The sequence below is a fragment of the Corvus cornix genome, chromosome 14, assembly GCF_000738735.6.
Source record: "Corvus cornix cornix isolate S_Up_H32 chromosome 14, ASM73873v5, whole genome shotgun sequence".
In the NCBI taxonomy this organism is placed as follows: domain Eukaryota; kingdom Metazoa; phylum Chordata; class Aves; order Passeriformes; family Corvidae; genus Corvus; species Corvus cornix.
Genome location: NC_046344.1, coordinates 14870508 through 14898451, shown reverse-complemented (window position 1 = coordinate 14898451; position 27944 = coordinate 14870508). Strand labels below are relative to the sequence as shown.

The 27944-nt window shown below is 54.6% G+C and overlaps 1 protein-coding gene across 1 annotated transcript in view; it reads right to left on the bottom strand.

The window, feature by feature from the left end:
- Positions 1-27724, bottom strand: part of LOC104684936 (mitochondrial Rho GTPase 2) — a 45113-nt gene extending 17389 nt beyond the window's left edge. Inside the window, exons 1-37 of the mRNA XM_039560162.1 lie at positions 27263-27724; positions 26997-27173; positions 26606-26723; positions 25834-26004; positions 24505-24628; positions 24121-24188; positions 23917-24026; positions 22615-22842; positions 21887-21955; positions 20809-20919; positions 20568-20713; positions 20235-20292; positions 18905-19023; positions 18337-18492; positions 17519-17646; positions 15879-15995; positions 15163-15398; positions 14625-14764; positions 13984-14114; positions 12197-12327; positions 11651-11812; positions 11246-11374; positions 10132-10265; positions 10012-10049; positions 9467-9586; positions 8871-9053; positions 7772-7872; positions 6778-6880; positions 6046-6167; positions 5120-5279; positions 3709-3899; positions 3291-3459; positions 2715-2826; positions 1688-1859; positions 952-1074; positions 679-865; positions 91-221 (exon numbers count right to left, since the gene is read on the bottom strand). Of these exons, the coding sequence (XP_039416096.1) occupies positions 91-221; positions 679-865; positions 952-1074; positions 1688-1859; positions 2715-2826; positions 3291-3459; positions 3709-3899; positions 5120-5279; positions 6046-6167; positions 6778-6880; positions 7772-7872; positions 8871-9053; positions 9467-9586; positions 10012-10049; positions 10132-10265; positions 11246-11374; positions 11651-11812; positions 12197-12327; positions 13984-14114; positions 14625-14764; positions 15163-15398; positions 15879-15995; positions 17519-17646; positions 18337-18492; positions 18905-19023; positions 20235-20292; positions 20568-20713; positions 20809-20919; positions 21887-21955; positions 22615-22842; positions 23917-24026; positions 24121-24188; positions 24505-24628; positions 25834-26004; positions 26606-26723; positions 26997-27173; positions 27263-27373 (4986 nt within the window). The 5' untranslated portion in view covers positions 27374-27724. The remainder of the gene's footprint in view (positions 1-90; positions 222-678; positions 866-951; positions 1075-1687; positions 1860-2714; positions 2827-3290; positions 3460-3708; positions 3900-5119; positions 5280-6045; positions 6168-6777; positions 6881-7771; positions 7873-8870; positions 9054-9466; positions 9587-10011; positions 10050-10131; positions 10266-11245; positions 11375-11650; positions 11813-12196; positions 12328-13983; positions 14115-14624; positions 14765-15162; positions 15399-15878; positions 15996-17518; positions 17647-18336; positions 18493-18904; positions 19024-20234; positions 20293-20567; positions 20714-20808; positions 20920-21886; positions 21956-22614; positions 22843-23916; positions 24027-24120; positions 24189-24504; positions 24629-25833; positions 26005-26605; positions 26724-26996; positions 27174-27262) is intronic.
- Positions 27725-27944: the final 220 nt, after the last annotated feature.

The window sequence follows — 27944 nt, the reverse complement described above, 5'->3', positions numbered from 1 at the left end:
GCAAGGGACACCAAAGCACACTTGCTGACCATGCTGCCTGCCAGAGCTGTGCAGTGACACATGGGGACTGTGCTGCTCCTGAGGTCTCACCTGCTTCCTGGTGCACTGGAGAACGGTGATGGGGGAGCCCTTGTGGTCAGCCAGGACATGGATGGTCATTCCAGTGCGAGGGCTGCTGACAGCCACTATGCCATCCTTGCCCCCTGATAAGATCATTTCCCCTGTTGGCAGGGGAGAGAAAAGAATGGGACACTTCTTGTAGGAGGAGAAAAAGGCTGGAGGAGAAAGGTCCAAGATTATGGGATACCAGTGTCCTGAAACAATGTGAAAGGCTGGCAACATCCCAGTCAAGGGCTGGGTATGATGAGATGTCTCAGAGACACCCATTAAAGCTCCACACTGAAGAAGAGCCACAGCAGATCATAAACCAAAGGTGTTTGTTGTACCCAATGCCCTTGGCTATCCCAGAGCCAATGCACTCCCGTGTCCCACCCACCACGTGCTCAGCTGGCAGAGGCACCAGAGATCACTGAGACAAGTTCTGTTGCTCTCCCTGGCCCCGGGGTTTTGGGCAGGTGGCCAGGACACAGAGCAGCTGGAGGTCAGGGTAAACTCAGGCAGCACCAAGCCACATTCCCCGAGGCCACATGTCCCCAGTGCCACCTCAGGCAGCCTCACCATCGGTGGAGTAGGCAATTGCTGTCAGTGCAGCAGTGTGGGGGTGCATTTTCAGCTCCATCTCTGTCCTGGAAACGCTGAACACACGGACAGTGCCATCGCTGTACCCTGCCACCACGTGCTGGCTCTCGACGGCACAAGGCCACAGCCCAACGGGACGAGGCTTCCAGGCCAGGCATTGGCAGCTCTGCAAGGAAATTGGCAGAGAGCTGGTGACACAGGGGACACTTGCCTGTGCCAAGAGGAAGGGATTGATGTGCCACAAACACTTACCTGGTTGAGCACCTGGAACTGCACCACCAGCTCCGTGCTGCCCAGAGCCCAGATCCTCACGCTGCCGTCCTCCCCGCATGTGGCACAGTGACTCTCATCGGGACTAAAGCACACCTCAGTCACCTGCTCCAGGGAAAAGGCAGAAAACCAGGGCTCTGTGGGTGCCACAGCCCAGAGCACACCAGCTCCCCTGCCCCTTCATCTCCCAGGATTCTGCTCATGGGAGACTCCAGATGAGATGGAGCATAAAGGAAGGTGCAGTGCTTTTGTTTTGGGCTAACAAGATGAGACAAAATAGCCTCAAGTTGCACCAGGGAAGATTTAGATTGAATATTAGGAAGAATTTCTTCACAGAAAAGGTTGTAAAGCACTGGCACAGGCTGCCCAGGGCAGCAGTGGAATCAGCATACCCAAGAGTGATCAAAAAAATGTGTGGATGTGGCACTTGGGGACATGGTTTAATGGTGAACGTGGTGGTGGTGCTGGGTTGGCACTTGGACTTGATGATCTTAAAGGTCTTTTCCAACCTTACCAATCATGGGAAACAATAAACCCAATCCCAACAGCAGGACCAGGCACTGTGCACAGTAAACCTAACCCCAAAGGTAGGACCAGGCAAGGTGCACTGCGAGTTGCCATAAAACACCTTCTCTCCTACCATGTGAACCTTTTTTTCTGTAGCAGAATGATACCCTGAAGCAACAGCAACATTCCAAGTGGGCCCAGCCCTTCTGACCTTGTTCTTGTGGCCGCTGATGAGCCGGATGCTGGTGCTCTCCACCCAGTTGATGTACCACAGGGTCCCTGCCGTGGTGCCCACAATGCCCATCTCCAGGGAGTCGTCAAAGGCTGCGCTCACAATCGTCCCATCCAGGGTGATCTCGTGCTCCAGCAGGACCGAGCCAGACCTTGAGGAAGGCAGGGTGGGAGAAGGACTGGCTCAGACATTGGAACAGCCACTCTGCCTGCTTTAAATCCAACTTTCTAGTGAACCCAGTTCAATGAGGGGCTCCTGTCCATGGAACAGTGACTGGGAGAGCTGGGAGTGTTGATCCTGGGAGACCTCAGAGCCCCTTCCAGAGCCTAAAGGGGCTCCAGGAGAGCTGCAGAGGGACTGGGGACAAGGCATGGAGGGACAGGACACAGGGAATGGCTTCCCAATGCCAGAGGGCAGGGCTGGATGGGATATTGGGAAGGAATTGTTCCCTGGCAGGGTGGGGAGGCCCTGGCACAGGGTGCCCAGAGCAGCTGTGGCTGCCCCTGGATCCCTGGCAGTGTCCAAGGTCAGGCTGGACAGGGCTTGGAGCAGCCCGGGACAGTGGAGGGTGTCTCTGCCATGGCAGGGAGGGTTGGAATGGGATGGGCTCGAAGCTTCCTTCCCACCCAAACCACTCCATGATTCTGTGATTTGCACTTCAGCCATCTTTTTACAAGAAAGAAAGAAAATAGGGGATGCAATAGCATGAGAGAAGAAACAAAGGCAATGTATTTTCCCTAAATCTCCTACAGGAATTCCTACAAACCCCTGACACAAACTTCAGGCACGATCAACACCCACTTCCACTATTAAGAGGATTCAGCTACCTGTGGCAAAAATTCAGTCAAAAGATCCAGACAGAAAGAACCAGCAGTCACTGGATGGAGAGGAAAAGCTAAGGATGAGGAGCAGCAGGAGCAGCGTGGTTGCACGTGGTGTCTGTCTGTGAAAACCACCTCTCAGACAGGTCCTGGGGGCTCCCAGGTGAGGGGCCACGAGCTCCTACCTGGTATCGGGCCCTTTCAGCCTCAGCTCCTGCACGGTGGCCACGGACCACAGGCGGATGCGCTTCGTGTTGCTGCCACTCACTAGCCGCTTGTGCCGACATACCAGCACACCTGGGGATGAAGGGCACCTGTCAGTGTCCATTTCTCCCAGCCATCATTCCAAGGGTGCTCCTGGCAGCCATTTGGGCAGGAAAGTGGGAGGGTTCTACAGCCCAACACTGTTTGACAGACTAGAGGTCTGGAGGTGCTTTGGCACAGGCTGTCCAGAGCAGTGGTGGAGTCACCATCCCTGAAAGATTCAAGAGGCTTGTGGATGTGGTGCTCAGCAACATGGTTTAATGGTGGTCCTGATAATCTTAGAGACCTTTTCCAACCTTAATGATTCTATGATTCAATGAACCCCCCAGGAAATGCAGGACCCTGAGGAAAACCAGGTCACAGATCCATTGCCACCCCACAGATCTTGCATCCCACACAGCAAACTGGTTTTCCAAGCACAGCTGAAATGGGAAGTCTGCAAGCTCATGGCTTCTTTCCCAATTGGTTCCCCATTACAGCCGTGATGCTGCACCCACCGATCTCGCCCTCATCAGCCTCCCACGTCATGAAGCAGGAATTGGTCTCTGTGTCCCACACACAGATCTGGCCTGAGTTGGTCCCACTGTAAAGGAGAGCGTCAGCACCGTAACAGAGAGACGTCAACTCCACCAGCCCCAGCACGTCCGGGGCAGGGGCTCGATGAACCTGCCAAAGCACAAAAACCAGGAATGCCAAAGGGAATGAACGTGCTTAGATGCATCAGGAGAAAAAAAACCATCCTCCTCCCCTCAATTCCTGCAGTTAATGCCTCAAATACAACCAAAAGCTGCTTGTGCACAGTCAACATCACCTCACTGAGAGAAATCATCAGCTCTCACAGAGCCCTCACCAGGAGCTTAGAAAATAAGTCAGAGATGCTGAAAATAAATCTCAAAATGTAAAAGGAAGGTTTACCTTGAGTCTGACAGCAGCTCCCTGCTGCTCCAACAGCCAGAACATCACAGCTCCCCTCCCCACACAGGCCAGGTCTTGGTGAGAGACTGGGCTAAAAGCCACGTCGTGGAGAGGCTCCAAGACACGAGTGGACAGCATGAGCTCATAGGTGTGGGTGCTCCACAGAGCCATGGTCTGGTCACTGTAGTCCCCTAGGGAGAATGGGAAAGACAGGAGGAAGAATTCTGCTGCCTCAGGATGCTCACAAGCATCCACACAGCACACACACACCAGCTGTGTCACTCCCTCATCCAGCTTTTGGGAGATGACTGTCCCGAACACCATTCCAGGCATGGGCACAACTCCTTTGGTGCTCAGCACAAGCTGCATGACATGACAGATGCTTGTCCAAGTTAAGGACAGACAGAACTGGCTCAGTACTTCACACTGGAGGTTGTGGCAAACCTGTCCTGGCAGCAGAGTCATTTGGAGCAGCCAGGGCTGGGATTGCAACAGGCAGAGCAGTTTTCCTGCTGTTTCTCCATCCTCAGGAGTTGCTGCACACCTTGGGGAATGCCCCACACAAACCTTCCAGTGGCACTGGGCACTCAGGGCTGACACTGTCTTAACAAAGAACAGGATGGCACCTTTGCCAAGGTCCCAGCTGAGGTGGGAGCTGACCTCAATGGAAGCCACCACAGCTGGGTGGGAGCAGAAGGCATTGGCCTCAGTGATGGCACAAGCTCCCGGTGATTCCCAAGCTTCCAGAGAGCTCAGGAGGACAGTGCTCTCCTGCTGCCTTTCCCAGGCTCCACAAGCTCTGTGGAGACTTTCAGCTTTTCCCTCCCCTGCAGCCCAGACCGGAGCTGGAGGAGGAGAGCTCCTCTCCCACACTGCTCCCTGAAGAGCACACTGCTGCCTTTCTCTCCAGCAAAGCCTGCTTTCCTTTCCACAGGCAGCCTCACCAGCCTGGAGCGAGCGTATTGCCTGCCCCACAGGTCCCCTCTCATGCAAAACAAGAGCTTCCTAATTGCATGTTGTCCTTTAAATGTCCCCTGCCTGGACAAAACAGACAGCTTGAGCATCCATCCTGCGCTGGCATGGCTGCCTGGCAGGAGGCTCACAGTTGGGAGCCTGGCTACTTCTGTCCAAGTCCATCTAGGCAGCAATAACAAGTCCAGAAGAAGGCTTTTCCCTTTGCATAGTAACCATAAACCATTTCCAGGGGGTTTAAGAAACACCAGTGAGTCAGGAGGAGAAAGCTGTAACTGCTGCATTCCCTGCTGTCCCAAGGATACCATGGAACAGCTTCCTACCCACGAGCCTGCTGCACATCTGGCAGGTGTTTGGTGCTCACAGCACCCTCCTGCCATCAGCTGTCTGCTCTGGGGTGCACCCCTGCACCCACAGCTGCTGGTACAGGCATGCTCACCTATGGTGACAAGGAATCTGTCATCCCAGGAGAAGGCCATTGCTTGGACTTGTGTCTCATGGTGGAAGAGCTCTGCTGTGCAGGCCCCATCCTGGGTGCTCCAGATGCAGATCTGACAGTGGGAGTCTCCATCCTTCTTCCCTGAGGCAGAGGCAAGAACCTAACAGAACAATGTGTAAATAATTAGAGAACACTCATTAGTCTTAATGGGTTTTTCAGTCCCACATTAAAGCGATGTGGTTGGCAAATGGAGAATGCTGTGAGAAACAACCATTCAGCCGATGGCAGGAGGGAAAGGCAGCATCACCCAGAGGAGGAGAGTGGCCTTTACAGAATCACAGACTCGTGGAGGCTGGAAAAGATCTCCAAGATCATCCAGTCCAACCTGTGACTGACCCCCACCTTGTCACCCAGCCCAGAGCACTGAGTGCCACATCCAGTCCCTCCTCGGACACCTTCAGGGATAGGGACTTCACCACTCCTGGACAGCCCCTTCCAAAGCCTGACCACCCTTCCCATGGAGAAATTCTTCCTGATGTCCAACCTGAGCCTCCCCTGGCCCAGCCTGAGGCCGTTCCCTCTCCTCCTGTCCCTGTTCCCTGGCAGCACAGCCCGACCCCCCCCGGCTGCCCCCTCCTGTCAGGGACTTGTGCAGAGCCACAAGGTCCCCCCTGAGCCTCCTTTGCTCCAGCCTGAGCCCCTTTCCCAGCTCCTCATTAGACTTGTGCTCCAGCCCCTTCCCTGGCTCCACTCTCTTCTCTGGACATTCTCCAGCGCACACCGAGCCAGCACAACAGATAGCTGACTCCAAAACAATTTCCATAGCCTCCAGGCAGAAGGAGGAACAGACAAATGGGATTTTAGGCTGTGGCATTCCAAAGTGACAGGGACAAGCCCTGGCCTGGGGCAGCAGCAGCCTCTCCTACCTGGGCATCGTGGCTGAGGGCGAGTGTGGAGATCTCCTCGGCATGGCCCAGCCAGTGGTTCTGGGACCCCGAGTGCAGGTCTTCAACCACGATGACGCAGCCACAGGAGTAGGCGAAGAAGCCTGGCAGAAGAGGGGGAGGAGAGGGGATGTTTTCATGGAAAGGCTGCACATACAGCCCCCACCACAGCCCACGTGGAAAGTTCTATGATTCATTAATACGTAAAAGCTGACTCTTTGACGCAGCTCAGCAGCAGCAGGTTGGGAGCGGGGTGAAATCTCACTTTCCCTAACCTGAGTAAAGCAGGGCTGCTGGGCATCATTCCAGCTGGAGAAAGGAGGCAGGATGGGCTTTGTGAGCTTCCCTCCTGCTCTGTCCTCTCAACACCTGGAGCCCAAGTCTGCCCCACCAACTAAAGATTGCCAACAGCAAAGAGCTACTGGATTTCACCAACACAAAGAACCCCTGTGTTCACGCAAAGATCCCAACCCAAGATCGTAACTTCACTCAGTACACACCCCTAGAATCACAGAATAGAATCACACACGGGTTGGGTTGAAGGGACCTTAAAGCTCATCTCATCCCACCCCCTGCCATGGGCAGGGACACCTTCCACTGTCCCAGGGTGTTCCAAGCCTCATCCAACCCGGCCTTGGACACTTCCAGGGATCCAGGGGCAGCCACAGCTTCTCTGGCAGCACATCCCACCACTCCAGAGCATTCCCAGTGTACCTGTATCTGGGTTCCACACCATATTCCCTCTGCCATTCCCATTGTAGCCGATCACTGCTTTCAGCTTCAGGGCCTCACTGCCTGCTGGAGGAGATGAGAAACTCTGCAAGAGAAACAGATACTGGCTTAAAATAAGCTCTGGAAGAATGGTCTGGTCAGGTGCATCAACACCCACAGAGGAAAAAGTGAGTGTCCTCAAACACACATCCCACACAGATCCATGCCAATACTCACACAATTCCATAACGGAAGGGACTAACAATATTCCATAACAAAAGAGACGCTGCCCCAGCATAGCCAGGCACAGATGCTTTCAGATGGGGCACAAAACAGGCTGGCAGCAAGTGCCCAGCTAAGGAGCAGCTGCTAATCCCGCTGGGAAAGAGTTCCCATGGGCTTGGCTGACTTGAGATGCAGATATTTCAGTAAGAAGAGAACTGGGGGGAAAATGCTGCCAGGTGGAGGGACAGAGCAGAGGATTGGGGGTGAAATCTGGATGTAGCTGTTCTCCCAGCACTAGCAGCAGAGCTTAGGGAAAGGCCAAGTGAAGTTTCTGTTTTATTCCTGCTGTGTTTGTTAACAGAGCAGGAGCTGTGCCGTGTCTCTCCTCACTACGCTCCATGGATTTGCCTTCCCCAGCCTGCTCTGCCAACGCAGCTGCTCGCAAATATGGGAGCACAATGAATCACTCCATTGCTCACTCGTCTTTCACTCTCAATAGCACATGCCATTTCCACTCCTTTTGAATAAAAATGTATGCAGATTTGGGCAACACAAAAAGAGTTGAGCACAACTCACTTTTTACTAGTCTGGGAAGAGTTACATGTAGGGGCGAACAGGGAATTAACGTTAGGATTTCTCACTGAACATCAGCCCAGGGGTATATTTCCCAAATTGCTTTCCAACAGAGAACAAAATGGAAACCATTTGGAAAATCCACCTACCCCAGCCCCAAAATGCCTCCTCTCCACCTGGTAACCAGCACAACTCTCACCTGGGGGAGCACTGATGCCTTGAAGCGAGGAGTGAAATGCCGGTAGGAGTCCGGGCGGATGGAACATGGGGACTTGGGAGTTTTGGTGCCCTTCCTGGGTTCTGCCACACAAAGGAGAAAACGGTACCTACGGGATGCTGCTCTTGGGAAAGATTTGAGAGCAGCACCCAGGCTGTGTCTTGCTGACATTCAGGTGCTGTGCATGTGTGAACACACACAAGGTAAAAGTCAGACTGCAGTGTCACACGTGGAATATCCTGAGTGGGAAGGGACCCACAGGGATCATCCAGTCCAACCCTGGCCCTGCACAGACACCCCAACAACCCCACCCTGGGCATCCCTGGCAGCGCTGTCCAAACGCTCCTGGAGCTCTGGCAGCCTCGGGGCCGTGCCCATTCCCTGGGGAGCCTGGGCAGTGCCCAGCACCCTCTGGGGGAAGAACCTTTCCCTGATATCCAACCTGACCCTGCCCTGGCCCAGCTCCAGCCATTCCCTGGGTCAGTTCCTTTCCCACTCAGCCACACCACACTGTAAACAGCCTAAGGACACCCACACCTTGTGCTCTGGGCATCCCTGTGAAACCCCAAGCCCCACAGCTCCAGGGCTGTAACAGGAGCATCAGAGGCAGTTTTATCCTGAGGCTTTCCAACAAGTCCTGCCGGGCTGAGCACTGGCAGCTGCCTGCTCCTGGCAGGTCGCCACACACCGCTGCAGCTCCGAGGCTGTGCAGCTATTAATAGAGGCATTGGGAGCTTTAATTGCAGCTGGATTTAATGGGACGTGCCACTCTGACATGATACTGGCTCCAGGCTGAAGACAGGCTTCTGGTGTGCCCAGAAGCAGCAGCAGGGAAAGAACCAGAAAAACGAGCAGTTTTAGGGATCAGTGTGAGCTTCCCTCAATCCTGACTTCCCTTGGATGGTCATGCCCAGGGGAAAACTCCTGAGGAACATGTTGCAGCCTTTCACATCGCAGTTCAGAGCACATGTCTGGGTCTCTCTGCACCATAATAATAATAATAATCTTTGTTTTTGGGGGATAGACCAAGCTGCCATGCAGGCCTGCAGCTCTGTACAAGCTGGCAATACCCCTGATTTACCGTTTGCTGGATTTTCAGGAGACCTCGGGCTCTCCTGCCTCACTCTGGGCCTCACAACAGGCTCCTCCTCACTCCCATCTGATCCCACCACAAGGACTGAGGCATCTTTGTGCCTGTTTGCCACCACCCTGCTGCTGCCTGGCAGATCTTCTTCCTCCTCCTTGTCTGACTCGGAGAAAATACCTGGAGAGAAAAATCAGTGGGAAGATGGAGCCATCCATGTCCTTCAGGACCACTTCATGTGTTCCTGCCCCCTTGACTTCTGGCAGCATCATTCCCCTGCTCTGTGGAACAGTCCAGCTGTTAGGGTAGAGGGCAGAGCAGACAATTCCTATTAGGAATGACCAACGAGGTGTTTAGCTCAGTCAGAGAAGCTGTGCCAGCAGCTCAGTATGTGGAGGAGAGCAGAGCACAAAGGGGTGCTGAACCCCAGCACCTCTGGGCCTTGCCCAGCTTAGGGGAAGGAACTGCAGACTGGTCTGTCAGTCTGCCAGAAGGGATCACAGTAGGGATGGCTCCAAGGATGCTGCTGAACTAGGCAAGCTTTTCCTAAAACGAGGTCCATTTTCCCCTTTCCTGCAAGCAGTTCCTCTTACTTTGAAATCCTGCTTGGTGGACAGAGCTGATATCCAAACACGGCGGGGTGGACAGCAGTGGAAGAGGCACTGTCTGCCGAGGGGTCTCAGAGACATCCCTGGGCTTCTCCGAGCTGCTGTCTGGGAAAGGAATAGGAAAAGGCTTGGTGTCACTTCCTTCACCCCATGCTCCTCTCATCCTCTTGGATGGTAACACCTCCGAGCTCAGTTTTTCCAGCTTCCATAGAAGCCACTTCTCTGTCTTTTAAGAAAGAGAGGGACAGAGGGAGAGGGACAATGAGGGAGAAAGAAGACAGAGGAGATGGAGGCACAGAAAGACAGAAGGCAAAAGTTGAAAACCTACCAGAAAGCCCAGAGTGGCTCTGCTCAGAACATCCCCACACCTAGGCAGACTGAGAGGTGCCAATTAATTTGAGATTGTCCTTCCGGGCTAATCAGCTGGTTTGCCCCCCACTACATGACTCCCTCAAGGAAGGAACCATCCCCCCAAATCCTTACACTCTGGAAAAGCTGCCAGCACAACTCGTGGGAAGAGGCAAACTCACCTGACCTCAGCAGCAGAGTGGACGCGGGGGAACGAGCCCTGGGAAGTGGAGGAGATTGGAGTCACACAGGGATGGGGCAGGGGAAGGGGACACAGGGAAGGCACTGCCCAGCACCATTACCTGGCTGGGGATGACCTGACCGGAGGTGGAGCTAGGAAATCCCAGAGGAAGATGGCATCCCCAACGCTGATGACGTGCTGTTGGTCTGGGGTGAAGGCGACCTGGCGCACGGGCTCCGAGTGGCCGATGAACACCTGGGAGAGAGCACGCCTTGAATCCCCCACTGATGCCTTTTCGTGGTCTTAAAATCAAGAGTCATAAACAGTTAGAAGGGAAAAAGGGATTTTACCTTGGGATTTATTTTAAGGATCCTTAGGTGCACACGTCCAGGTCATATGCACCGAAATGCACCCCGCAAAATGCCCACCCCAAAAGATCTGGTATATCATTATGGGTGTTACTAATTAGCAGATCTCTCAAAGATTCCCCAATGAGAGGCTCGAGTGAGCCCCCCTCCCCAAGGAACCTTCCCCTGGATGGTTCTATCTTGGTTTCCAGAATGTGTTCTGGAGAGGACCTTGGGGTCTGGGGCACACTGATCCCCAGCTACGAAGCTTCTAAAATGTTTAGTCTCTCAGCTTGACAAACGAGTCCAAGAATGTAGGCAAAAAGCACTAAGAATACAGAAGCTGTAAAAAAGGTGTAACAGGGCTATAAAAGAAAAGGCAAAAAATCTTCATGGCATCACCACCACCACCTGTCCTCTCAGGATGGGGTTAGTCCACTCCCTGCCCTGCACAGCCAGGGTCAGCAGGAGGTCCAGAAGAGGATCTATCACACCTACAGTGCTCACACCTAAGGGCTGATCAACCCAGGGCCGACCTCCAACACACTCATTCGGGGAAGGAAGCAAAAGCTCAGGAGTCCAAAGTCTTATCCTGCTTCTGAAGCCCTGGGTGAACCATTTTCCTCTCCATGTGGCCCTGTCCCTAACACAGAGCTATCACCCACTTCTGTCCTTTGCAGAGGGTCTCACTGGGGTGCTCTGGCAGCCCCAGCCTGTGCCCACTGCCAGGCGTTGTTACAATGTGGGAACAGGGCTGCGTTTCTCTGCTGGGCAAACTGGGACTGGGGACACTGGGCCAAGTCACACAGAGCCCATTTACTGCTCTCTTCTCCAGGGATTCAGCAATGAACAGCACCCCCTCCCCTCCCCTCCCTGTGTGGGCAGTACCTGGAAGTTGATGGTGAGGCGCATCCGATAGTCCCACACTTTGATGACCTTGTCACCAGCAGTGAGCAGGTACTGGCCATCCCTGCTCAGCGCCAGGGAGGAACAGGTCAGCTTGTGCACAGGGGACACCTGAGGACAAGAAATGGCACCAGCAGACTTAGCTGAGCTGGTTCATGTCCTTATTTACACTTCAGCAAGAGAACAGCAGTGTTATAGCGTGGAAAACAAGGACAAGCTCAGGCTCACCCCAAGCACGAGCACACTGGGATAGCTGCAGGCTTCCCACTTGTGTTTCTTTGAAGCCTGTGAGCTCCAGGAGGAGTTTTTCTCTCATTTAACCTCCCACAGAGACATGAAGTGCCCAGCCCCCACAGGAGACCTCGTGGATGAGTATCAGTGTCCTACCTCTCGCACCAATCGTCCGGTTTTTGCATCAAGCACAAGGATTTTATTGGAAGAAGTGGCTACCAGGAGCTCGCCTTGAGGCACAGGACCAAAGCAGACCTTCACTGCAGAGTCCAAGATGGCACTGTGCAAGTCAAAGGTGCTGATGTCCACCCTCAGCAGCTGTGGAACAAGGAGCCACTGAGCAAACACTGCAGGAGCCTCAGGATTGTTCCTGTGCTCCTAACACGAGGCTATGGAGTCCCCTGGACCCTTCCCTTCCCACTTAACGAGGGCCTGCAGGTCCAGGCAATGCCCAGGAGAGCAGCTCATAGACAGAGGTGAAAGCTGACAGTGTCCACAGCACCTCTCCAAATTCTCCTTCTAGAGGGGAACAAAGCCAGAGGAGAAGAAACCTTGAGTCTGTTATTTCTGTCTCATGGAAGGGAACACGGGGAGCTCACGTGGGGCTGGTGCCCCACTCCCTGATCCACCTCCCCGGATGCAGCCTGTGGAATTTCCAAGGGACACCCCTGTTCCCAGGAGCGAGGGGAGTCTGCTGGGTACCTCATCGAGTGAGCAGGCCTCCATCACTGTCACGACGTACTTGGAGGGCCCCACCAAGGCCAGCAGGCGACTGTCCCCACTGACCACCAGAGTGTCCACGCCGATCCCGGCATCCCGGGCCACCACATTGCCTGGGGGACACAGTAAGAGAGTGAGGAGGAGCAAAGCCCACTCTGATGGTGCTGCTGAGCAGCAGCTGCAGCTTCTCCTGCCTCTGAGCCTGAGAAAAAAGCAGCCTGTACTGTGGGAGATGCTACAAATTTTACTTACACACTCAGAGCGTGCAGTGAACCACCTCAAAACCAAGGTTGAGATGCACAGCTTGTTGCCTGAGTGAACATGCAGCGTTTTCAAGGAGAGCAGAACAAAGTCAGAGGAATAAAATCGATTTTAGGGCTTATTTTTTAACGTTACAAGAGGCTGTGATGAGGAGCTCTGTGAGATCTCGGCTGCAGCCTGGCTGTCTGAACCCGGAGCAGAAGGAGGTTGGTGCTGAACACCACCACACTGATGTCAGTCCAGAGGGCAGAGAGACCCACAGGTCTAAAAATCACAGAAATTACAGCAATTCTCGGTATTTATTCCACAACCATAATTCCACTGTCCTGTCCCTGGAACGTGACCAGGCAGCAAACACAGTTTCAGAGCAGAGTCACCATGTGAAGGTCCAGCTGCAGCACTGACACCAAATTTGGGTGATTTTGGACAAATTTCCTGATCTCTCCAAGGCCCTGTTCTTTCTCCTGCACACTTCCTGGGGCAGGTTCCTCCTCTTCGTGCAATATTGCACTGTATAAAAATCTGAGTTCCCTTTCCCTGCCCAAGCTTGTGTTGTCACAACTCATTCCCAAAATGTACATTAAATGTGACACTAATTTTTCCAAACTGCCTTGCCTGTGCTCTGCCTCCAGCTCTCTACCAGCTCCATTCACCAGCATGGAGCAGCTCTGCTGCAGGCAGGATTAGGGCAACAATCCACTTTAAACAAATTAAGTTGCACATGCACAGAATGGAAAGAGTCAGGGCTTGGGCATGAATAAATCTCTGTGACTCCAGCACATTCATGAAAGCATCACACCAGCAGGATGAGAGGTTTGAAGCAGGACAGGTAGGGAAGTGCTGGCAGTCACTGGGTTTTGCTCACACAGAAGGTACAAACAGAAATCACAGAATCATTAAGGTTGGAAAAGCCCTCTAAGATCATCAAGCCCACTAAAACATGTCCCCAAGTGCCACATGAACTTCTCTCTTAAATCCCTGCAGGGATGGTGACCCCACCACTGCCCTGGGCAGCTGTGCCAGTGCCTGACCACCCTTCCCATGAAGGAATTTCCCCAATATCCAACCTAAACCTCCCCTGGCCCAGCCTGAGGCCGTTCCCTCTCCTCCTGTCCCTGTTCCCTGGCAGCACAGCCCGACCCCCCCGGCTGCCCCCTCCTGTCAGGGACTTGTGCAGAGCCACAAGGTCCCCCCTGAGCCTCCTTTGCTCCAGCCTGAGCCCCTTTCCCAGCTCCCTCAGCCTCTCCTGGGGCTCCAGCCCCTTCCCCAGCTCCGTTCCCTTCCCTAGACATGCTCCAGCCCCTCAGGGTCTGTCTTGTGAGGGGCCCAGAACTGTCCCAAGGACTGGAGGTGCCCCAGCAGTGCCCAGGGCAGGAGGAAATGACAAAGCTCAGAAGGTTCACTGGGAAATATCTCTCCAAGCAGGCTGAGTTTGGGTTGGCTCTGGTCTCAGGATATCTGTGCTAATAAAAAAAAGAAGAAAGGCAACCCCAACCACAGAGTCTTACCCAGGACTCTCAGGACTTGGGTTTTCTGGGCCACAAAGCTGTACAGAGCCAGAGTTCCCTGTAAGCAGGAGCTGAACATCAAATTGCCATCTGGAGAGAAGGTCAGCCCGGTGATCGCGGCGCGGTGCTGCCTGAAAGAGGGCAGAAAACATGGAAAACAGGAAGAGAAACAGGAACCACAGACAGAGGGAACAGTGGTGACGTTGAGTGTAACATGGTGAAGAACCCAGGAGAATAAAATGACCAGGAACAGAGCAGGGCCCCACTGTGCTCACTCCTGCAGCATCCCAGGACAACCAACACCCCAACTTGTCGGAAAACCGAGCAACAAGCGCAGTGCTCCAGCCTGGATGGAACCTGCTCCCTCTCCCTTTGGAGCATCCTCCAAATCCCACAGTGGGGCTCACAAGGGCTCCCTGCCCAGCTGCTCTCTAGGACAAGCTCTTTCCTACTGCTGTCCACTGGGAAGTCACAAAGAAAGCCCTCATGGCTTTCACCACCCAGAGCCTCGGCACAGCGGGATCTGCCCGAAACCCACCCAGCTGGGACCTGAGGCTTGTTGAGCTCCATGATTATCACTGTGGTTCTGTCTCATCACCAGGACACCCAGTTAGACCCAGTGTAGCTCCCAGTTCACTCACTTGTGCTCCAGCAGGAGGTCAGAGGCAGCCAGGCTGAAGGTCCGCACCACTCCGCTGTCGAAGCCACAGGCCAGGATCTTCCAGGAGGGGTGGAAGGCCACAGTACACGGAGTTTCCTCTGCAGCTGAAAAGTCATAGAGCTGCAGGGAAGAGACAGCACGGGCATGAAGCTGGAGAGAACTGGAGCTGCAGCTGGGCCCAACAACTGGGCAGCCTCACATCTCCACCATGAGCATGTTGCTGCTCCTGCCTGCATGGATCCAAAGCCCAGTGAAATCCTGGGTCTTTGGGCATTTAGGTAAAGCCCTTGGGTGCTATGGTTTGTGCTAAAAAGAAATATTCAAAAGATGGAGGAGAAGAAAATAGTTTTGTCTAACAACGCCTCAGAACTCTGTACTTCCAAAGGGTCTCTTGCCCACGGTACCTCTCATGCTTCAGGGAGGGCTCTTGAACTGTGGGGCTTTGATAATTGGACCAAACAGAGACCAGGGAGACTCTTAATAAACAGCAGACACCTCCTGCCTCTTGTCTCACCCACCTGCTGCATGGAGGTGAGGTCCCACACTCGGATGGTGTTGTCCTGGGACACTGTTGCTATCAGCTTCCACCTCCCCTCCACCGAGAATCCCAGCACAGAGTCCTTGTGAGAGCGCATCAGGGTGTTGTAGTCCCGGGCCTGGATATCCAGGTAGCCCAGATTCCCAGTAGCTGTCGTGGACAGGACTTTGTGGCCATCTGGGCTGATGCAGACAGAACTCACTGGAGCCTCATGCTCTGGGGAAAGACACAGGAGTCAACAAATCCTCTTGGAATACAGCTACAGACCCACATTTAGGAAAGAAATGCCCACAGGAATGAGCAGCCCATGACCTGGAGACTGAACACTTGCAGGTGTGAGTGTAGTGACAGGTTAGAGAGATTAGTCTCTGCCCTTCGTAACGTCCCTGGGCTCTGCTGTAATGGTGATTGTTTCAAAAACAATGAAAACAATCAAGAACTGCTTGACTTCTCCCCTAATTTTTCACAGACAGATGAGCTGTGGCTACAAGGGCACAGAAATCAAGATGGAAAGTCTGTTCTCTCCCAGGAGATCCTGCCTTTCTCCCATGAGTTACAATAAAAAACATGAGTAATTGCCACTGGAGACTTCCAAGGCACACATAACACATGCCCTCACTGATGAGGATTGCTGTGGGAGCTGTGGCAGTGGAGCTCTGGATCTGCAGCAGGAGACACACCCCCACCTCTACGCACCTGCCTCTAAGACAGCAGCTGAGAAGTCCAGTGGCCACAGCCTCACGTAGCCATCCTCTGATCCCGTGGCACAGAAGGTCAAGGACATGCTGATACTGTTTATAGCGATCCCAGGGCCTGGAAACCCAAAAAACAACACCTCCTTATACAGATGGAACAAGAAAACTCAACCTAAGAGGGGGCCCATCCCAGAGCTGAGTCTGGTAGTCCACCCACACCCAGCTGGAGCCTGAGGAGGAGGCAGGAATCCCAGAGTGACTGACAGAACAGGCTGAAGGGTCTCAGCCAGCCCTTCTCAGGGCTCAAAACTCCTCTTTACCACTGTGAAACTCTTGCCAGGCACAGAAAATTCCTACCCCTGCCATATTTTTGCCTCAGACAGGATCCTGTAGCAAAGGATATCCCAGATTAACTGCCCAAGATACAAACCCTTTCATTTCCATATCCCAAATCCTCTCTGCAGGAGGGAGATACAGATCCACAAACTGGCAGGTTTTGGTTCGTAGAATCATTAAGGTTGGAAAACCTCATTGAGTCCAAGCACGATCCCACCACCAGCCCATGTCCCCAAGTGCCACATCCACAGGTTCTTTGAATGTTTTACAGGGATGAAATGGGCAGCTTGCTCCAATGCCTCAGCACACTTTCAGTGAAGAAATTTCCCCCAATATCCAACCTAAATTCAGGTATAAACACCATAAGTCAGAGCCAGGAGGCACCAAGGACTTTGTTTCCTCTCCCCTCCAGTCCCTTTCTTGCCCTTGAAGTGAGAACTGCAATAACACACCTCTCATAGGCCACGTTATAGATTAATTAGCTCAATTTGCCAAAGCGAACTATGCACTAAGTTTTAAGATATCAGAGCAATCACACTTGAAAGTGAATTCTTCCCGCTGTTCAAGTTAATGGAAGAGCTGAAAGTTGGTCTAATGTACAGCAACAAAGATTCCCCAAACACTCTGCACACCAGCTGAATAATGAAAAAATCCCCAAATTCATCTTTTTCCTTGGTCTTAGTTCTTTTTCCATCTCTACATTAAGCCTCCCATCAGCAAATGAAGACCTTGTTTCATGTTTCTAAAAGTAGTTTTTCTCTGAAAGTGCAATCAGCATTTAAAATGCTCAAATCTTTCTTAAAATGATACTTTGCTGTACTAAGGAAGATTATTTGCAGTCCTTAAGAGGCAAATAGCAATGATCTAATCAACCCCAAAATAATCCTTCAGCAGTAGGTAAAGAGCTGGTTGGTTTGAGCAGAGCTGATTTCTGACCCTGATGGTGGTGGAGGTGGTCCCTGCTTGGTTTTCCCCCTGTCCCTGCCTGCAGGTGCTCTCACCTGAGCTGTTCCCTGCTCCTGCTCCCACCTGAGCCATTCCCTGCCTGCTCCTGCTCCCACCTGAGCCATTCCCTGCCTGCTCCCTGCTCCTGCTCCCACCTCAGCTGGTCCCTGCCTGCTCCTGCTCCAACCTGTTCCCTGCTCCTACCTGAGCTGCTCCCTGCTCCTGCTCCACCTGAGCCATTCCCTGCCTGCTCCTGCTCCACCTGAGCCATTCCCTGCCTGCTCCTACTCCCACCTCAGCTGTTCCCTGCTCCTACTCCCACCTCAGCTGTTCCCTGCCTGCTCCTGCTCCCGCTCCCACCTGAGCCGCTCCCTGCCTGCTCCTGCCCATTCCCCTGGGGCTGTGCAGGCAGCAGGCGCCGTGCACTCTGCACACAGACGTTCTTGTAGTCCACCTCCAGCACATGGCCACTCCTGCTGCACACAAAGCTGTAAAAAAACAAAACAGAACAGGAGAGAGACTTGCTTTTAGTAAAAAAACAGCCTGGTTTACCTGTTCAACTGGTTTGTGTAAAGCAATCCTGGCTCACAGTAATAAAAGAGGTCAACAAGGTGTCCAAGTGCTCCATGTGCTACCCCACACATACCCAAGGAAGTCAGAGTTCCCAATTTGGTTTCCTGACCCTTTGGAACAGAAATTAGCAGAAGAGCTAAAAGCTTCCCATAAACTCCAGGAAGGAGCCTCCCTCTGCCACAGGCTGGCTGAGCTGACAGCTCTGTCTTTGTGAGACTATATATGGTGGCAACAAAGGTCTGGCTTTGATGATTAAAATAAAACAACAAAGTGTGTGACTGTATGCAAGAGGATGTGTATCAGGCTCCTCCCACTGCCCCAGGAATCCAACAGAGAGCTTCAGGTGAGGAGACAGTCACTAAATACGGCAGAACAGCAGCACGGCAAGAGGAAAGAAACTGTTCTGCAAGCAGCCAAATCCCTCTTGGGAGATGCCATGTGCTGAGTGGGGAGAGGCTCTCCCAGCTCCAGAAGGCAGCTGTATTTTGAGGGAGAACCCCAGCAAAGTGCCGTGGTAGAGAGGGAAGGTGAATGCTAAGCAGGGAGAGCTGCAGAGCTCCCTCCTGCCAGGCTGCCCAGGCCAGGTGACAGCGCCAGTCCCTTACAGCGCGCGCTCCTCCGGCTCCCGCTCGGGCCCCTCCTCGAAGGCCAGGTCGGTGAAGTCCAGGGAGTGGTACTCGCCCAGGCTGACGGGACACGAGCGCAGGGCTCCGCTCCGCACGCGCCACAGCCTGATGTTGTCCCGGCCACACGACACCATCCTGTCCCGGGAGACACAGCCTGAGCACCAGGGCAGGGCTCCCCAGGCCCCTGGGGGAAGGGCAGCGTCCCAAGGGCCACTGACAGTGAGGACTGAGAACAGGAATGGCAACCAGATGGCTGCAGCACCACAATTCCCCCCCAGCCATGCCACAGTTACGGAATAAAAGTGGTTTGGGGTGAAGGGACCTTAAAGCTCATCTTGTTCCACCCCCTGCCATGGGCAGGGACACCTTCCACTGTCCCAGGATGCTCCAAGCCCCGTCCAACCTGGCCTTGGACACTGCCAGGGATCCAGGGGCAGCCACAGCTGCTCTGGGCACCCTGTGCCAGGGCCTGCCCACCCTCCCAGGGAACAATTCCTTCCCAGTGTCTAAGATTCAATACCTTTGATTTCTTTTCTTGGCACACTACCTGGTATCATCAAAGAAAGCAATCTTCATGGCCTGGATGTCCACATCTGTGTGTGCTTTGGCCAGCACAGTCACACCTCCACCACGGGTCGCCTGAGCAGTGTTCCACACCACCACCATCTGAAGCAAGAAAATACAATGGGAGAGCTGCTCAGAACCTTGGCAGCAGAAGAGGTTTTCATCCCACAGCTGCTCCAGAGCTGGGCACAAAGTACTGATAACAGAGCTGGAGCAGGGAAATAAAACCCATCGCACAGAGGGTTTAGGACAGTCCAACAGCTTTGCAAAGCTTCATGGCAATATCCTTGTCTGCAATCCATAATTAGAGGTTCTAAATCCCAGGGCTGCCTGGCAACAGGAGTCAGACTTGGAAAGAAAATCCACAGAGCAGTGGGAACTCTGCCTGCTGGGATAGAGGAGCTGTCCCAGGGCTGAGGGAGCGGGAGGGCAGCACGTGCCCACTGCTCCAGCGCAGGTCTGTGTGCCCTCAGTGCCCATCACCAGGGGCAAGAGTCAAACCCTCTGCCTAAAGCACAGGATGCCTGAGGAAATGCAGGATGCTCTGCATTCCAGAACAGTGTTAAAACCAAACCCAGCATCACCTCAGAGACTGGGATGGGCTGTGGCAGCACCCTGGGAGAGGTGCTTCCCCAGCACCCCCATTCTCCCACTGCGCTTTCACCCCACTGATCCCACCTCCCCAGCTCCCCCACGGATCACAGAACGCTGCCACATGCTGGGAAAAGCACGGAGCACTGTGTGGTTTTTCCTTCACTTAGTGACGGCACAGCTAATTGCTGATGGTCGTCACTAAAGGATGAAAACAGTGGATGAAAAACAGTTCCACTGACAAAACCAAACCCCCAGTCCCATGGAACAAGTTTATTTTTGACTGCTACACGTGGGATCTGCGTCATCCCCAGCTACAAAGGTGGGCGGCAGCTCCAGTGCCCAGCATCCCTTCCCACAGTGATGCCTGGAGCTGAAGATTTCACCTCACATCTTGCCCCGAACTCTATTAAAATAAAGATATAATCCCATCACCCTGCCTGGGTCCTAGCTGGGACCACTCCAGGGACAGAACAGCCCCAAAGCACAACCCCACCAGGTCTCTCTGGCTGCTGCCAAAAGGATTTGTTCGCTTGCAGCTGAGGAACACCCACAAGCATCAGGGAGAGGGAAAGCATTCTCTAGGCAGCTAACAAGAAAGGGATGTGCCCCAAGAACATGTCTAGGAGAGCCCAGAGCAGAGGTTTGCCTGGAAAATACCTACAGAATCTGGAAGAACAGCTCTCTCAGGGAAACCTCCCAGTCCCAGGGTCAGCTCTCACCGTTTTGCTGTGCACGTCCTTCCCGACGCCACACAGAACAGCTCCGCTGTGGGAAAAGCTGTAAGAAGAGAGACCTGGTGAAGAACAGCTCCTTGTACCCTGAGTTCATCCCCACGGGGCATAAAAGGGGACAAGTTGTGGGGATAGGGAGACAGCAAGACCTGAAGGGAGAAGCTCAGGAGAGAGCCGGCAGCATATCCAGGCCAGCTGCCAGCAGGTCTTGGTGACAAACACAGGCAGCTGTAACTCATCCCTGGTTTATCATGCAGGAATAGCGCAGAAAAGCTGCCGTGCCGCAACGCTGAACACACCCCTGCCCCCACCAACACCCACCTGAGGGACACGAGGGACTGCAGGTAGGTTTTGAAGAGGCAGAGGCAGGTTCCTGTGGGGAAGTCCCAGAGGCGCCCCACGCCACGGGGCCCGGCCTGTGCCGAGGCCAGCAAGGTGCTGCTCCCGCTGAACGCCAGCACCGACACCTGCGGGAAGCAGCGGCACAGAGGATCCCAGCAGAGCTGGCACCAGGCTGCAAGGACGGGGCTGCCATCAGGGCTTGCAAGGGTTACACTCTCACCTTGTCTGTGTGGCCAAGGAAGAACCTCTGCTCGCCAGTCTTGAGGAGCAGGGCAACGATGACGGCGTGGCAGGGGTACACCACGGCCGTGCTGTCCCGCGTCCACAGCGCCTGCAGCACCGAGACAGGGGGGACATGGCTCCAGAACCGCCCCACAGCCCTGGCACAGAGTTCTTCCCCAGTCCTGGAAGTGTTCAAGGCCAGGTTGGATGGGGTGTGGAACAGCCTGGGCTAGTGGGAGGTGGCCTGGCCCATGGCAGGGGTGGACGTGGATGGGCTTTAAGGTCCCTTCCCTACTATCAAACAGCAGATCCAAGGAAAATGACATTGCTGGCAGAGCTTTGAGCTGACTGAACCAAACCAACCCTTCCTTTACCCTAAAACAGACCACAAGCAAGGTCCAGTGTGCCATGGAAACAATCCAAAACACAGCCCTTCCTTTCCAGCCTCCAACAAAGCAGCACCAGTTTTAATGTGTTAAAAAGATGAGAAATTTAGTGAAGGGTCTGGAGCACAAGTCTGATGAGAAGCAGCTGGGGGGGCTCAGCCTGGACCTTCTGGGTCTGCACAAGTCCCTGACAGGAGGGGGCAGCCGGGGGGGGGTCGGGCTCTGCTGCCAGGGAACAGGGACAGGAGGAGAGGGAACGGCCTCAGGCTGGGCCAGGGGAGGTTTAGGGTTGGATATTGGGGAAATTCCTTCATGGGAAGGGTGGTCAGGCACTGGCACAGCTGCCCAGGGCAGTGCTGGGGTCACCACCCCTGGGGGGATTCAAAAGCTGTGTGGATGTGGCACTTGGGGACAGGGGTCAGTGGTGGACCCGGGAATCCTGGGGAAACAGCTGGAATTGATGACCTCAGGGGGCTTTTCCATCCTATGATTCTATCTAAAGGGCACCATAATTTTTAATTGACCATCCTAACAGCAGAGGAGTTGTGCACAGATGCTCAGGCCCATCCACTTTGGGATCATTTTCCACATCAAGCAGTGCCACGCTCAGCTGCATTTCACACCTCCAAAACATCCATATCCTGGCCATACAATGACACATCAACTCCCCAGATCATCCAAGCCACTGACCCATTTGGTGCTGCAGCCTCCAAAGCCAATAATTGTTTTCAGCTTCAGGATGGGATCCGGTACAAGCCCCTGGAAAAGAAAACAAGACAGCACCATCATGCTTAGAGCCAGGCTGGGGTCCTCCTCCATGGGGCACCCCAGCCCCAGTGCTCAGCTCTCTCTGAAGCACAGAGGCAGCTTTGGGTTTCTCCTGTCAGAGGGGAAAGCTTTAAAGCACTGAACCCAGCAGAGTCAAGCCTGGCAGGCAGGCAGGAGCTGGGGTTTCTGAGTTAAGCCCATTCAGCCCCAGCGATGCCCAGAGACCCAGGGCCACTGTGGGAATCCCAGGTTAGAAGGGACCTTAAAGCTCATCCACTTCCACCCCCCTGCCATGGACAGGGACACCTTCCACTGTCCCAGCTTGCTCCAAGCTCTGTCCAACCTGGCCTTGGACACTTCCAGGGCTGTCCTGCAGGCCAGAGCTCACCTGTGGGATGGCATAAGGGCCAGAGCCCTTCCTGTATGCACCTGGGCAAACCTGGGGCTTAAGGTCAGCACATCTGAACACAGAGTCCCTCTTTCAAGGCAAGTAGGGGCTGGTGGGGGAAGAGCTGCTAGTCAGAAAGAGGCATCTTTTGGACTCCCTAAGTTTAACTGAAACTCCCAGTGCGAACCTTACATTCCCTCTCTCACTTCATTAGAAATAAACACCCCAAAGCCACCTTGTGACCTTCCAGAACGTCACACACCTCCTCTGAGCCAGGGACAGCTCGGGTTGTCTGTCCCCTCCTCTGACGAGCATAGACATGGATGCCACCATCGCTGAGTGGCAGTGGCTGGCTCGTGTCCCCCGCACTGTGCAGCCTCTGCTTCTCCTCCAGCACGGGGTCTCCAGCAGGCACAGCTCTCAGAGGCCCTGGGACTGCCAGGTGAACCTCAGGGATGCTTTCCGTGATTACAGGACAGCGATGTGGCACCTGAGAATGAGGAAAGCCTCAGACAGAGCTCAGTTCTCCTCCCAGTGCCCTCCACCTGCCCAGGGGCAGAGACAGGGAGACACCCACGTCTGTCCTGAGGGCTCTTCACAGCAACACAAATGAGGAGAAAAAAATGTGGAGGTCTCCCTGTGGGTACCTGGCTTTGGCCAGGCTGCTAAGCAGCTGCTCTCCTTACGCTCCCAGTATTGTCTGTGCACAGTTCATCTCCTCCAGACAGCAAACCAGAGCCTCGTCCAAACACTCCTGGAGCTCAGGCAGGTTTGGGACCACTGCCCTGGGGAGCCTGTTCAGTGCCTGGCCACCCTCTGGGGGAAGAACCTTTACCTAATATCCATTAAAACCTGCCCTGGCACAGCTCCAGCTGTTCCCTGGGTCCTGTCCGTGTCACAGAGAGCAGAGATGGGAGCTGCCCCTTGGGAGGAGCTGCAGCCCCTGATGAGATCTGACCTCAGTCTACTTTTGTCCATCTGATCAAACCAAGTGACTGCTGCACCTCGTACTCTTCCCCTCCAGATCCTTCACCATCTTCATGGCCATCCTTTGGGCACCCTCTAATAAGGGAGGTCGTGCTCCTCACTTCCTCCCTCTGCACAGCATGAGGATGGCTTCCCCCAGTCCCTCTCCAAACACCCACACTGGTAAGCCAATATGGACCCCAGCCCCCACATCACCCCCAGTGGGGAAGGGGAAACCAGGATGAGGACAGCTGGCTGCAGTCCCAGCAATCCCAGCTCCAGGCACTGTTCTGCTCCCTGAGGGCACTGATCACATTCCTTAGTCTCCAGACCTCTTCCTATCTGTAATTTGAAGCCACACCGATCTGCTGCCTCCACAGAGACAGGGAGGATGGATGTCTGGAGATTTCGAGGTACTTGGCACATCTCCTGTCTCTGTGCTGCACCACACTGAACCCCCAGGCAGGAACTGCAGGGCTGTGGTCACCAGACCGTGCCCGGAGAAGCTGCCAATGACAACGAGCAGTTTCTACACCTTAAATTAAGACACAGATGCAGGGAAAAGCTGCATGGGAAGCAGGAAGGAAGGAGCACTTACAGCTTTGGGACTGGTTATGTGATGGACGAGGGACAGGCGGTCACAGACTGCTCTGGAGAGCGTCACCGGCTTTGTCAGCGGGCGGCCGGGCTCCTCCAGGACCTGGTCACCTGGGCAACACAAGGAGCAGGTCGAGCTCTTTTGGAAACCCAGGGCACCACCCTGGAGTGGCATAGCCTTGGCTGCTGTCCCTGGCACTCCCACCTGCCACAGGACTTGGGAAGCTCTTCCGGATGCAGTTGCACGGCACCTTAGACCCCTCAGATGGGAACCTGAGCAGAACCAGAGGAGGGCACTGTGTAATTGGGATACTGCAGTGGCACCTGAGAACATCACTTGGTACCTCAGCCTGGCACAGAGCCTCTTCACTGTCTCCTATAAGATCCCCCCTTTTGCCCCATGGTGCCCCAAATAAAGGGGTACCAAAGGCAGAAGACACTAAGGGTGTGTTTGTTAACAACACCAAAATGCCCCCTGGAGCCCCAGGTTCACCTGGATCTGTCATTCCTTAAGTGGCACTACCCATCCTGCCCTTCCCTGGGGCGTGGGGAGCTCTGGGAGCTGCAGTGGCATGGGGAGCAGCCATACCTGATGTAGTCATAGAGGTCGTGCCAATTCTCCCCCTTGGGCACAGGGAAGGCCAATTCCCGGGGCATGGGAGCGACCCCGCGGCTGGACAGGTCACGGAGCCGGGCCTCGGAGAATGTCACACCTGGCAGCACAGGGACACACACACACACAGTGAGCTCTGCAGGCCCAGGCAGCTGCCTGAAATCCCATTCCCTGTGGGATACCGGCACAAACCACTTCCCACCTGAGAAACAAAGATCACAAGCCTGAGGTTTGCAACAAACACACCGTGCTCAGGTGTATTCCTGTAACTCTCAACCTCCAAAGAAGAGCCCAGAGCATAAACCCTTGGATTTCAGTAATAAACCCCCAGGCTCAAGATTCATGTAATTTCTCTTCACTGACTCAGCAGTTGCACATGATTTCTCTTAAGGCTCATAGGCCGTTTTCTTATTTCCTCTGTGTATTTTTAAATTTAGGAAAGTGAAACAAGAAAGGTTTCAGGAAAGATGCAATAAATTCTCAGGAATTTCAAAGCAGCCCCTGTAACTTCTTCCTCACTGATGCTTCCCAGCAGGCCAGGCAGTTCAGACAGAATTCCAGCATGAAAAAGGAAAGACAGAAAACAAAGGGTTTGACCAAAGTACCTCTGCCACACTGAGCAGGTGGATAAAAAAAGCAGGTTGGAAGATTTTTGACACAAAAAAAGCACAGGCTCTTGCAGCAGATAAAAGCACAAGTCTTGCAGAAGTGAGGCTTGATGGCACCTTTCACTTTTACCCCTGAAAAAAATTTCTAACCTTAGAAAGATATTTAACTTTGCTCTTTTTGTTCACTTTTACAGCTGGAAAATGAGAGGATACTTTCTTCCAGAGTTTGGGAGACTGTACTCCATTCCAGATTTCCTTCCAGTGCCTAAAGGGGCTCCAAGAGAGGTAGGGAGGGATTTTGGACAACACCCTGGAGTGACAGGACACAGGGAATGGCTTCCCACTGCCAGAGGGCAGGGATGGATGGGATATTGGGAAGGAATTGTTCCCTGCAAGGGTGGGGAGGCCCTGGCACAGGGTGCCCAGAGCAGCTGTGGCTGCCCCTGGATCCCTGGCAGTGTCCAAGGCTAGGCTGGACAGGGCTTGGAGCAGCCCGGGACAGTGGAAGGTGTCCCTGCCTGGGTGGAAACTGAACATTGTACAAGTATTTTGCCCTTTCTTATTCCTATCATAGAGCACCAGCAGCCCAGTGCTCTGCCAGGGCTGCAAACTCAGCTTTGAAAACCCACGGGCTCCCCCAGGCTGGGCTGGAGCCTCAGGAGAAAGCAGAGACCACCCTGAGCTCTGGGCTCCTCACCTGGCTCAAAGAGCAGGTCGCTGGTGCAGAGGTTTTTCACGAGCAGGTTGGAGCAGAGTTTGACCCCCCTGAGGTGGCTGTACCTGCGGTTCAGGTACAGGCCCAGGATGGAGGGCAGGTCCAGCACCAGGCACGTCCAGCGCACGTCAGCCGGGGCTGCTCCGGTGGCACCTGGGGAGGAGAGGACAGGTGGGAAAAGGGAGGCTGGGAAAGAGGCTACAGACATGGACCTTGCTGGATGGGAGACACAAGATCCACAGTGTTCCGTGTAAAGTATTTACCAGGCAAGATTCCCACCAGGCCTTTGCCAAGTGGGAGATGGGAGAACATGTATTGTAGGCTCAGGGGTGGGGAAGGACAGACAGGCATCCCACCACCTCCATGGCCTCATGCCTGGCCTGACACTGCACCCCACTGTTAGGGAGAACAGGGATAGGGGACAGCCCAACCAGGAGCTACAGCTCTGACCTGGCTGCAGAGGGGCTCCTGCTCAGGCCCACCACTGTTACCATAAAATCCTGGAATGGTTTGGGTTGGGAGGGACAACCTTAAAACCCATCTCATTCCATCCCCCTGCTACGGGCAGGGACATCTTCCACTAGCCCAGGTTGCTCCATGCCCCATCCCTCCCGGCCTTGGACACTCCCAGGGATCCAGGAGCAGCCACAGCTTCTCTTCAAACGCACTGAGTCAACCTGAGAACTCAGCTTGCTTTCTAACAGTTTATTTTGGTGGTGATGTGCCCGCCCAGCCCCAGCACACAGCTCCTCACCCCGCCGGGCCGTGCCCCCGTTGGCTGCTCCGCAGACGAAGGGGAACTGCAGCCAGGTGGCCGTGGACTTGAATTCCTTGAAGAGGTTGGAGAAGGAGATGCGAACCACCTGGTTATCCTGGGAAGAGACACACACATGGAGCTTTAGTCACCCTGGTGGCTTCGGCAGGGAAGTGCTGCAGAGGAGAAGGTATGTGGCCCTGCCTCCTGTCCCCTCCACGTCCCCTGTCCCCAGTGGAGATGGCACCAGGATGGAAACCATCTCCAGCCGGGGGTGACCCACCAGCAGCAAAGAGCAGCCAAGTCCTGCAGCCCCCGAGCCCACCAGTGCCATCCCCAGTCCTTCCATCAGCCACGATGGCAGTTAAAGAGGCCACCCTGTGTCACGGACCTCGGTGGTGACATCCAGGTGCACGAGGAAGTGCTTGCGGGGCAGGGGCCTGAAGAGCAGGTAGAGGTAGCGCCCGGTCAGCCCCAGGGACTGTGTCCCTGCCCGTGGCAGCTGCAGGTAGCTGCTGGCTGGGTTGGAGCCTCTGATCCGGTAGATTGTTCCCTTCAGCCTTGTGTCCTTTGGAAACCAGGGAAAGATGGGGGATGGGTCAGCACCGCCCACCCTTGGCCAGTGCCCCCCGCCCGTGGTGCCGGTGCCCCCGTTACCGTGAGGGCAGCCACATCCCCCTCCTTGGCAGAGCGCTTCCACTCCTCCACACGGAAGTGCTTGAAGATGTTCAGGTATGGACGCTGCCAGGCTGCCGGCACCGGGATCATCGGGGGGACGGAACCCCAGCCTGGACGCCCCCCCACTGCCCCCTGTATGGCCCGAGGTCCCCTGCCCCGTTAGCACCCCACTGTCTGCATGTCCTGAGTCTCCCCAGCCTCAGTGACAACCTCGTGATGCAAGCCTGGTGACGCCCCCATTATCTCTGTACCCCAATTCCCCCCAGCCCTGGTGACAACCCCAAGCCCCAGTGTCCTGCTGAGAATCCCATTCCTCACCTCCTCCAGCCCCAGAAACGCCCCTGGTACCTGCAAGCCCCGAGCTCCTCCAGTCCCAGTGACATCCCCACCACCTCCACACTGTGACCCTGCAGCCCCGGTGTTGTCTCCGTGCCCCGAGCATGGTGACAGACCTGGTAACTCCATGTTCGAAGCCTCCCCAGCCCTGGTGGCACCCCATTAACTCCACGTCCAGAGCCCCCATGCCTTGAGCCCCCCATGCCCAGTGACACCCTGGAATCTCTGTGTATGAAGCCCCCCAGATCCAGAGATGCCCCTGTGCCCGGTGACACCCTCATTACCCCCATACTCCGAACCCTCCATGCCTGGTGACAGTGCCCCG